The 12,344-nt window shown below is 45.6% G+C and overlaps 1 protein-coding gene across 7 annotated transcripts in view; it reads right to left on the reverse strand.

Annotated features, from left to right (window-relative positions):
• The window catches only part of FCHSD2 (FCH and double SH3 domains 2), a 216,853-nt gene that overhangs the window by 139,574 nt on the left and 64,935 nt on the right, over nt 1-12,344 (reverse strand). For 5 of the 7 annotated variants that reach the window (XM_068112523.2, XM_068112522.2, XM_068112526.2 and 2 more), the window contains one exon: nt 5,797-5,873. The exons of 1 other annotated variant lie outside the window; for it this stretch is intronic. In XM_068112523.2, coding sequence (XP_067968624.2) covers nt 5,797-5,873 — 77 coding nt within the window. Of the gene's footprint in view, nt 1-5,307; nt 5,447-5,796; nt 5,874-12,344 lie in introns of those variants that run through there. One more of the 7 variants, XM_068112527.2, reaches the window with a different exon arrangement.

Consider the following 12,344-nt stretch of genomic DNA (forward strand, 5'->3'; position numbering starts at 1 on the left):
CATGGGGGCGGTGCACTTTGAATGTATCTGTACTTGTTTCCATTCATTTTGCACGTGTTAAACAGCGTGGAGAAAGTGCCATTTAGAATCGAATAAATGAGCACAAATACACTGTTTATATCATAACTAACAAAATTAATGTAATAATGTTGCTTCGTCAACAACGGTATAGTCAGGTTCACTATGTTAACAAATATAATTTCGTTCAAAATTTTGGTAGATTAGCAAAACTATACATTTCTGGAATACTCAGAGCATGAGGAATCCAAAAATTAATGTTTGCATTTGCATAGACACCTTTGCGAAAATGACACTCAGGACAGTGATGAAGAGTCAGGTTCACTATGTTAACAAATATAATTTCGTTCAAAATTTTGGGAGATTAGCAAACCTGTACATTTTTGGAATCATCAGAGCATGGAGAATCCGAAAATCAATGTTGGCATTTGCACAGACACCTGCATGGCCGCCATTTTGGATTTTCAAAATGGCCGCCATAAAATACATATTTTGCGCTATCTCAGCTTCTAGTCAACCTAGAAACTTAATTAAATATGCTAATCCTATGTTTTCTGGGTTAAGGAATCCAATAAAGGCCTCAAAATAGTGCTCAGGATTATAGAAAAGCAACAAACAAAGGTAATTGAAAACCATTGTCTTTATATTTGTGATATAACTGTATTACATAATACATGATATTGCAAGTCCTTTGAAGTTATAGGTATGGGTTTATAAAGCAAGAAAGTAGCCTTGTTAGTATCAGATTGAACTATAAGTCCTATACACAGGATCTACTAGGTCTACACCGTTCAGGAATATGCTTTTACAGATCTTAATCACTGTCCTGAGTGTCATTTTCGCAAAGGTGTCTATGCAAATGCAAACATTAATTTTTGGATTCCTCATGCTCTGAGTATTCCAGAAATGTATAGTTTTGCTAATCTACCAAAATTTTGAACGAAAAAACATAGTGAACCTGACTAGTAGTCGTTCCTCCTTCACTCCGCACTCCCAGCGAAAACTCAACCAAACACGTTCAGGCTTTATAGATGTATCGGCTTTATTCACCACGCATCAGTATGATCGATAAACACAGGCCACAGGATGGATTTAAGCAAACCGAACCGGGGCACACACACAGTGCATGCGCAACGCCATATCGAGCAAACCAACGTCACTTCCAAACAACACTAACATGAAATGGCGTGGCCACTTTTCCTCCTTTGCTAATCTTTTCACTACATGTGACCGCCTCCAAAGCTCTATTCTAAATGAGAGTTAAGGAACCATATGATAAAGAGAGCCAATAATGTGGTTATGGGGACAAATACATGTCATTGAGTAATAGAACACAAGGGCAAAATCCAATACTAATGTAACCATTTCTAATGACAACTGAATTCAGTCCATTCTTAACGTAGCTCTTCTCATCAGAAAACCCGGACTGATGAACAGATTGTTGCAGGCAAAAACAAAAATAAACACGAAGGATTAATCTGACCCACGTGACTGGTTACACAGCACGGAAGCAATCACCTTTATGCATCACCTCAAAAGTCCAAATGGTAATCATCAAACCGTCTAGGTGGACAACGCCGACGAGTGGAGTGTCTCTGGGCAGCAGCACGATCTGTCTCCTCAGACCCACGAGGCTCAGCGGGTGTCTGGGCCTGGTCAGCACACGCAGGTAGAACCCCGGCAGTGTCAGCTGGAACTGGATCAGGGGCACGTGTGGACGACTCATTTATGTTGATGGGTGCTCAGAGTTGACAAGGAATATGGGGTGGGTCGGGGCATTCTGACTGCATGGAGAGCCAAGCAGTCCTGTTAGTGAAGGGAAGCTTCTTATTGCCCGCGACAATATCGCGAACCGATGACCCCCTGGCAAAGGAGTCCACTGTCCGTGCCACAAAACAGCAAATCTTCCACGACGGATTGTGGCATTGCGACTGGCGAAGTCAGACGGTACATTGACTGAACCTGCAAGATGTCGGATGGACATTTGGTAGCGACTGGCCGTGGACAAGAAAGTCGACACGCGCGGCCTAGCGGAAAATTCCCCACGGCACAATTTCTCATACGCTTGTACACAAGGCTTACTGTCAGTGAGGATGCAGGCTCTATGTTTGGACTGGATGATATATGGGCTGAAATGCCTGGTGACGACCGCGATAGAGCTTCCACTTCACACGGAAGCCATGTGACCTGTCTTCCCCGTAGTTTAGCACTGAAGAAGCCTGTGAGGTGGAGTTTACCTCCAAGTGAAACATACAGGGTGGCACCAATGCCACGTTTCTTCACCGCACCATCTGTTATGATCCAAAGTTGCTCATCGGGATGGGGGAGAATGATGGTACGGTTGGATGCCAGTGCCAACTGGGCTGTGTGAAATGCGTAGCGGAGGTCATCTGACCACTCTACCCTTTCATGAGATTGGCGACCAGCAGTTGCGTCATCTAATGGTGAAAGGAGTGACGTGCATCATGGTATTACGCGGCCCAATACCTTGTAAGCTCCAATAAAGGAGCGCAGACCATTCACCTTCTCCGGAAGGGAGCACGTGGAGAGTGTTGCAATGCGGTGAGAGCTGGCTTGGATTGTGCCTTGATGCCAAATCCAACCCAAGATGACAACAGGTGCTGGACAGATGATTGTCTTAGGGGCTGAGAGGCACAAATTGTTCTTGCCCCTGCGCCTGAAGAACTCGTCGCCAATTGCATAAGAGTTCATCGAGTGTGCTTCCTCCACAATACAGATCGTCAGCTAATTTGGCAACTGCCCCATCCTCGAGGAGGTTGCCAAGTACGCGACATCAATTATTCTAGGGCGGTTTCCGAACCGGGCATTCCCATGGCGGATCTTATGTATACCCGTATGCCACGGAATGGGGTAGCAACCCCACAGTATTTCATGGACTCTCGTGACAGCGGGATCTGATAAAATGCACTGGTAAGGTCAGTGGTAATAATGTACTTCCATTGTGCGATTAGGCGCAGGGTGGAGTCCATGTCAGGCATGAGAGATGGTTGGAATTTGCTATACAGCCCGACATCAGCGAATGCAGTCACCAAGCGAGAACCACCATTGGGCTTTTTGACCAAAAAGGATGGATTAAGGTACTCAATAGTGATCTGTACATCCTCCAGACGAGCAAAAACCTCCCTTTCTTCCAGATCATTGAATCGTTGATGGAGTTCAACAAGCTTGTCACAAGCATATTGGGGAACGCGGCCTTTACGCTGTGGGGGTTGCACTGGACCCATGTTAACAACAGTCTGAATCGGGCCAGAGGTGCCATTGTAGCCTTTAATCTTCAGATCAAATATGTCATCAAATTCCTCAAGGAGAGTTTGGAACTTGGCTTTGATGTCTGGGGGAATAATGTTGTGTGGATCCAGTTGGAAGGGGTCGGAGTGTCTGACATCCGACCGTGTGGACTTTTGCGGTATGCTAGGGCATGACTGGTCCTCAGGATTTTCAACGGGGCTAAACACAGAACAAACTTGGCAGAAGTGTTCATTTTGTTTGAGTTGTTGTGGGAAGTTTGTCAGATTTGGGATCCATATCGTTCCTGAGACGCTGGAAATGATGTCATGTGGAGGCCAAGTCTGCCTGGCACGTCCATCCTCACCACGGGCATCAGTGCGTGTTTCAAGTGCAAATATGTCATCAGAAGAATAGAGCTCATGCGGGAGGTCTAGCTCAAGGTAGTCTCCCGGCCAAACTGTTGTTGAGTAGGATGTAGCTCGCAAAATGTGGGTGCGTCTCACATTATGTTGGTTGGAAGACCTTTCCACCGATCCGTACGTACAAATTGTGCCATCAACGAGAGTCACCTGGTGTTTAGCAGGCTGAACACCAACATCATTACATTCCATGAACGGTGATCCTGCTAATATGTCCACATCCAAATTTTTTACCACAAGACCCTCAAATAAAAACTCTTTTTTTGTCACGGACCAATGTGAAACGAGTTTCCCCAATAACCTCGAGTGGCGAGGATCCGTCGGCCTGGTGAGTGGATTGGGAGCTCTTTTGCATTGGAATGCCTAGGCTTTTGGCTGCGAACCCACGTATCATATTACCAGTCGCTCTGCTGTCGATAGTAATGCGGGTGGTTTGATAACCGTAAAAAGTGTCCAAATACGGGGACTGACAAATCTGGATTCGGAGAGCAGAGGCAGAATTGGCATCGTTGTCAGAGTCAACATTACCATCGTCACCAGAATAGTTTTTGTCATCGTCAAAAATCTGGGCAATTTGTCGGGCTTTGGCCATATACTTGCGATCCTGGTCGGGCAGGAAGCTGCATTCGCCAAAAAAAATGACAATCGGCACGCTCAGCCTGCTTACACAAGGGACATGCCTTTACGAATCTCGGTTCTCGAGGCTTTCCGGGGAACTGGATAGGCTGGGGGACCTAGAGGTCTTCGACCAGGACTACCAGGGAGAAATGTGGCGGCACGCATAATTTTAGCGTCCTCCACAGTATGGACCTCGTCTAAGAGGGATGCCAAGGCTTGGGATATTTCAGGTTTGATGGATGCCAAAGTGCAAGAACGAAGCTCCGTACCAAAACGTTGTATGACTAACTTGGGGAGGTCATTGTGTAACAAACGCAGCCAAGTGAGTACAATGAAATTCTCGCGAGAAGGTGACAGTTCTTCGTCTTCGGTTGGTCCCGTCCCATGATGGGTGATACTGCTGTCACGGTGCATCAGGTTGTCCTCAATAAAGACCATAAAGCGCTGGTAAAGGTTTACAGGATGGTCCTCTGGTTCGAGGTGAATATCAGAAAAGTCAATGAAGTGGGAGCCTGTGGATTGGAATCCGTAATGAAGGCGAATGGTCTGCCAAATGTTCTCTACGGATGTGGAATTCTTCACAATGGTGCTTCGATAAATCACGGGACAATAATTGGCTATATGACCCAGCATCAGTTCCAGCATGTTTACTTTCTGTTGGGCTGTGCGGCGTACCACCTCCTGGACCTCTGCCCCATCATCGGTAAATCCCCTGAGGAGGGCAGCTCTGGGGTTATTTTCCCATTGGGTCCCATCAACAAGATACGGGGCAAAGTTAGCATCCAGGGACAGTGTAAAATGCAAGTTCTGACGCCAATTCTCGAAATAATTCACAGTTTCAATTTTACTGAGACACCACTGTCTTGGTGCTCGGTGAGTATCTGCCATGTTGTACCCTGCCTGAAACCGAAATTACAATGCTCGTATTATCCAGATGGTATTCCCCTGGTTGGTTGATCACGTATATGTGGCAACGCTCGTGTAAAATGAGGCGGGAATTTACTGTTTGGTCTCCGTCGATTGTTGAGCCAGCGGGCGAAGAGGTTCAAAGACGCTGCCACCACGCCAACAACGGAAGTCGTTCCTCCTTCACTCCGAGGGAAAACTCAACCAAACACGTTCAGGCTTTATAGATGTATCGGCTTTATTCACCACACATCAGGGTGATCAGTCAACACAGGCCACAGGATGGATTTCAGCAAACCGAACCGGGGGCACACACACAGCGCATGCGCAACACCCGTTTGAGCAAACCAACGTCACTTCCGAACAACACGAACATGAAATGGCGCTCATTAACCACAAACAGTTAGGCAGAAATAGCACAATCATTTCTCAGCAATAATTAATTATAACTTCCTGCAAAACATATTTCGTTACATAGAGTTTTATCATTTGATCAAATCAACTCAAAAATTTGAAGTGTTTATTTATTTATTTATATATATTTTATAATACATTCACGGATATGGAAACCACGGACTGACTTTACCAGCTGTCCGTTTTGCTGTCTGTCTGTCCAAATGCCCATTCTTTCTTCATGTACTGTGCTGTCAGCTTCTGTAGGGCCTAAAGCATAAACGAGAGAAGACAAACATCACTATTAAACCATTCCACTTGCAGCTAAAAGTACTTGTAAGACTCAACACCAAATTTTGTCATATCTAAGTGCAGACACCAAAATCATTTAACTTGACAATCTTTGGAGAGGATGTTTTTTAACATTCACCAAAGGCAATGGAGGAGCTTGTACAATGTACAATTGTACATGCATCACTTGCAGGACAAGGATGGAAGATGATGTCAATGCATTTTTACATGGATTACAAAGACCTAGGTAGAATGAAATGAATGAATGATCTAAGGCCATTTTCCCCGCTAGAGCAGGGGTTAGCCTTGCGGGCCCCATGACAGTCATGGTTCCCTGTTTGAGGCAATGTTTTTATGGCCGGATGCCCTTGCTGACGCCGCGATAGATAGATAGGATAGATTGATAGGATAGATAGATAGATTGATAGATATATAGATAGATAGGATAGGTAGATGATGAATTAATCAACAAGGTATAAACAGCACAGGGGTTTGGACCTTGGATCCCATCATCATAAACTACAGTGCCTACAGAAAGTTTACACCCCCTTTTAGTACGGCAGATAGGTGAAATATTTGGGAGAATTGTGACTTTGACGATACAAGCACGAGAGTTGGCACACAGTTAGAGTATGCCCTAAGGAAGATATTTGGCTATAGGGCCATCGCAGATTTGTCCTGTGACAACAATGGCGGCCATTTTTCAAATCAGACAAATCTGCGATGCCCCTATAGCCAAATATCTTTCTTAGGACATACTCTGACTGTGCCAAATGCCATGCTTGTATCATCAAAGGCACAATTCCTGCACCTATCTGCCATACTACAGACTTGGCATTTAATATGGAATATTTTTTTTGTGGGGGTGAACTTACTTTTCAAGATGACTTAGAACCAGAAGTTCATTGAAATTATGTTGAAATTATTCTAGATTTTGTTAATGTGACCTTTAAAAGAAACAAAAACCACATTTGACATTTCGAAGCAAATAAATTGATCCTTGAAAGTGATGTGAACTGATATCAAACTCAATTCACGGACAGTACTGTGTTAAACTTCTGTACGTTTTCCAGAAGTATGTCTTTATTTTACACATGAGCCAAAAAAAATTTCAACAAAAACAAAAGTTAAATTATGACTGGGATTACGGACAGTAAAATTACAGTTCAGTACGTCGTGCAACCCCCACGAGCATTCAGGAGAGCACGTACACGTCGAGGCATGCTGTTCACGAGATTTGCCAAGGTTTGGACAGGAATCGCTTGCCATGCAGTGACAATAGTCTGCTGCAATTCACGCACAGAGGTCGGCTGCTGGTCCAAGTTGTCGATTTGACGCGTTAATTCTGCCCACAAGTTCTCTATCGGATTCATATCCGGGGACATGGCAGGCCACTCCATATGCTCGACACCACGGTCAACAAGAAAGTGTTGGATCATGCGGACACGATGAGGCCGTGCATTTAGGGCTGTCAACCGATCCGAGACCGGGACGAAATCCCGGCGGTTTCGGCTTTCGAGACGGTCTCGGGACGGTCCCGAGATAAATTGACTGACGCAATTTCTCGGTAAAAAAATCCCGGTTAAAATTCCAACTTCTTGCAGATATTTTCCATAATAGAGGCATTTATTGAGCCTTGCTTTCATTACTCTGCTTCTGCACAAGCATCATTTTTCGCAAGTGCAGCTCAACTGACACAAACGATGATAGATAAAGTAAACTCACTGTTCCAGGATTTTCCCCTTGTCAACAAACAATGCACTTCTTAAGTCATATTTATAAGCCTATAATGCATTTCGGATTGTACACGTTGTAGTGGTTAACTTATTCACATGTCGCGGTTAACTTATTCACTTGTCGCGGTTAACTTATCCGCATGTGACGGTTACCATTACGAATGTTTGGTCGAACCCACGCACACGGACGTTTGGTTGTGTCGTCATGACGCACGCGCGGCTGCTGGAGCCACGCCCTCCGAAGAGGGTGCTTGTTTTATATAAGCCGTTACGACTTCCGTTTGCTAGCAGTTGCTGGAGATACCTGTACAATAAACAACCTTTTGTACCTAACGAAATTGCCTCTTCTTATCGTCTTCGGCAACCGCTAAAACGTAATATATAAAGTACACTATTTCCTGACATCGCTTTTCGCTCTGCTTTATGTTGTCATTATCCATCGTGTTAGACTGAAAAAATGAGTTTAATGTTCGTTTTGTACGAATTAACTTCAAGATCCCAGAATGAGTTCACATTCAAACTTTTCAATGGCTTTTTTAGTTAATTTGTTTCTATCTTGGCGTTTAAGATAACGAATATGATAAGACAGCATGGCGATAACAATTGTGAAGATAAGGACTCGGGGCCTCGGGGGGGGGGGGGGGGGGGGGGGGGTGGGTGGGTTTGGTTTGACGGTTTGAATATGAAAGTATTTTGGTTATCTTATCTCCACTTTAGGCCTGATAAGTTGGGTAGTGGGACGTGCGTCAGGTCGGTGAGCACGCTATATTGAACGCTTAGCGTTAGCCGATCATCTGCATGTAGGCGTTGTATTTTATTTCATCCCGGTAAATGGAAGCTAAGTCGGAATTTAAGTACTCAACATCAGAAATGAATTTTTTTCATTGTTGTTTATATATTGTAATGAAATTCCATTATTTCTGAAGCCTTTTTTATTTTTTTTTATTTTTATGTATTACTTTGTCAGGAACCGAGCCGATCCGAGATCCCGTTATGAAAATTGAAAATTTATCGAGACGGTTCCGAAACGGCATTTTGAATCTACCTAACAGCACTACGTGCATTGTCATCTTGGAAGACAAAGTTTCCTCGAAAGGCTGCATGAGCAAATGGAAGCAATGTTTCTTCCAGAATGGCCCTGTACTTGAACTGGTTCAGGTTTCCATTCAGAACAACCAGGTCAGTTTTGCCCCCTGCATGAAAAGCAGCCCAAACGGTCACCCCACCACCTCCAGCTTGGACTCTTGGCATTATCCAATCTTCGTTGTAGGCTTCATGCACTTGTCTGCGCACTCGGACGCAGCCATCTTGACGATAGACCAGAAATCTAGACTCGTCACTGAAGGTCACGTGATTCCAGTGTCCTGGCTGCCATTGACGGTGCTCTCTGGCCCACTGCAATCGGCGCTGGCAAATGTTGTCTGGTCAGGCAACACTGCAAACGGTGTTGTCTGGTCAGGCGTGGCTTTCTCAGGGGACGCCTGGCACGATAGCCTGCTTGAACCAGTCGTTGGTTAACTCGCCTTCTGGATACAGGCACATTTGTCAGTTGCTGCCACTCAGCCCTAAGCCGATTAGCTGACTTGGTATGGCCATTGCAGACTAACCGGTGCAGCTGGCGATCATCTCTCCTTGTGATTCTGCGGGGACGTCCTGGCCTCGGTATTGGAGTAGTGACACCCCTCTGAGCATTTCGTTTCAGGATCTTTGACACCTGACCTTGAGTGATGCCATACTGCCAAGCAATAGCACGCTGTTTCATACCGGAATTTCGTAAAGCCACCACTCCGTGACAAACAGCATTGTCGAGTTGACGGACCATCTCCAGAGGAAGCGGCAAAACTTTTGTAGACGTGCAGCAGTTGTTTTCCACTAATACAGAACGCAGCAACCCTTATATACCCGATTGTGAAGCCAATCGTCAAATGTACCTGCCCTTACATTTTGCCACGCCACCTGTAATATTATCCTGTTATTGACTTCTTGCTGCGAAAGACAATCAGTGACATGGTTCTTTTAACAAAGAAATCACCGAAGCGTAAAAGAAACTCACCAGATTGATATACTGAGTTCAGAAAGTAAACCCAAGTCAAGAAAAAAACAAGTACAAAAAGTTTTAATTAAAACAAAAGCCGCGTCGATGTTACACAATGCCTATATGCAGCTGTGCCTATAACGTCGATGTTATAGGCACAGGACATTCCTATTGATTCGATTACTTGATGTTATTTTTGTGCAAAGTGAAAATATATCTCGGCAATTTCCCATGTGTGGCGACGAATTTTTAATATATCTCGGCATTTTCCCGTCTGTTATTTCAGGCGGTGTATGACTGACCATGCCGCGATTTAAAAAATATATATCTCGGCAATTTCCCGTGTGTGGCGACACGTGAACGAAGCTATGCTCCTCTCTCCACATTATTGTGACGACATATAAATTAAATATTTCATCGTGACGATTGTCATCAAATGGACGAAGTTTTAATATATCTCGGCATTTTCCCGTCTGTTATTTCGGGCGGTGTATGACTGACCATGCCGCGATAAAAAAAAAAAAATCTCAATGGACTTGAAGTTACAGGCCTTTGAGAATTCATTTCGTTCTATAAAGGGCAACTTTCATCGGATTTTCTTCCCGTTTTTTTTCAACCGAGTCTAAAACTATGTTAGCGACTGTGAAAAATGGAATGATATATCGAATTTGATTTGAAATAAAACTGTGTGAGAGAGGAAGACACCACGGGCCTACAAAACAGGCCTCAAAGCTATGCGAGTTAATAAAATGGTGGATATTTGTTTATATGAAGCCTCTCCCAAAATGGGTGGAGCTATGGTTCCCAGAATGGGTGGAGCTTTGAGGTTTTGTCTTCTCTGCAAGAACAAGAAGAACAAGAAGAACAACAACAACAGCAGAGGGCACTCTATTAGCAGCGTCTGCGATGCGACTAAAAATATTCCATATTAAATGCCAAGTCTGTATTTAAAAATTTTCACCATTTGTTGCCTTATAGACTGGAATTAAACTGCATTAAAACAGACCTTTTCCACATTTATTTACACATCATAACGCACAACTTCCAAGTGAAAAACAAATTCTACAAATTTCAGAAAATAAATTAAAAATACTAAACGAGATTATCTTGATTGGATAAGTGCCCCCTCCCCCACTCGCCCCCCCCCCCCCCGAGTTAATACTTGGGGGAAGCACCTTTGACAGCAATTCCAGCTTTGAGTCTGTTGGGATAGGTCTCTATCAACTTTGCACACATTGATTGGGCAATATTTGTCCATTCTTGTGTTCAAAACTGTTCAAGCTACAAAACTGTTCAAGCTATATATATATACTAGCGGGGTCACCCGTGGGAATCCCACGGGCATGGATGTGTGTGACATTTGGACATCTTGATTTAGATGCTGCACATTAAATTTTACAAAATGGTTACTGGCAATTCATCAGATCCAGAAATGGTGTAATGAACACAATTTATATATTTCACATAATATGTGCCCCTCACTCCTCTCCACCTGACACTCTCCTCTCTCCACCCTCACGCCTCTGCAATCCCACTCCTCCTCACACTCCCCTCCAATACCTCATCACACTCCCCTCCAATACCTCCTCATACTCCCCTCCAATACTTCCTCACACTCCTCTCCAATACTTCCTCACACTCCTCTCCAATCCCTCACACTCCTCTCCAATCCCTCACACTCCTCTCCAATTCCTCACACTCCCCTCCAATCGCTCCTCACTCTCCTCTCCAATCGCTCCCCACTCTCCCCTCCAATCGCTCCTCACTCTCCTCTCCAATCGCTCCTCACTCTCCTCTCCAATCGCTCCTCACTCTCCTCTCCAATCGCTCCTCACTCTCCTCTCCAATCGCTCCTCACTCTCCGCTCCAACCGGCCCTCACTCTCCGCTCCAATCGGCCCTCACTCTCCGCTCCAATCGGTCCTCACTCTCCGCTCCAATCGGCCCTCACTCTCCAACCCCTCGCTCCTTACTCTCCAACCCCTCGCTCCTCACTCTCCAACACCTAGCTCCTCGCTCTCCAACCCCTAGCTCCTCGCTCTCCAACCCCTAGCTCCTTGCTCTCCAACCCCTAGCTCCTCGTTCTCCAACCCCTTGCTCCTCGCTCTCCAACCCCTCGCTCCTTGCTCTCCAACCCCTCGTCCCTCACTCTCCAACCCCTCGCTCCTCACTCTCCAACACCTCACCCCTCACTCTCCAACCCCTCGCTCCTCATTCTCCAACTCCTCACTCTCCAACCCCTCGCTCCTCACTCTCTAACTCCTCGCGCCTCACTCTCCAACCCCTTGCTCCTCTCCAATTTCTCGCTCTCCAACACCTAGCTCCTCGCTCTCCAACCCCTAGCTCCTCGCTCTCCAACCCCTAGCTCCTTGCTCTCCAACCCCTAGCTCCTCGTTCTCCAACCCCTTGCTCCTCGCTCTCCAACCCCTCGCTCCTTGCTCTCCAACCCCTCGTCCCTCACTCTCCAACCCCTCGCTCCTCACTCTCCAACACCTCACCCCTCACTCTCCAACCCCTCGCTCCTCATTCTCCAACTCCTCACTCTCCAACCCCTCGCTCCTCACTCTCTAACTCCTCGCGCCTCACTCTCCAACCCCTTGCTCCTCTCCAATTTCTCGCTCTCCAACCCCTCGCTCCTCACTCTCCAACCCCTCACTCGTCTCCAATTTCTCGCTCCTCT

The sequence above is a fragment of the Myxine glutinosa genome, chromosome 4 (assembly GCF_964187855.1).
Source record: "Myxine glutinosa chromosome 4, kmMyxGlut1.1, whole genome shotgun sequence".
In the NCBI taxonomy this organism is placed as follows: domain Eukaryota; kingdom Metazoa; phylum Chordata; class Myxini; order Myxiniformes; family Myxinidae; genus Myxine; species Myxine glutinosa.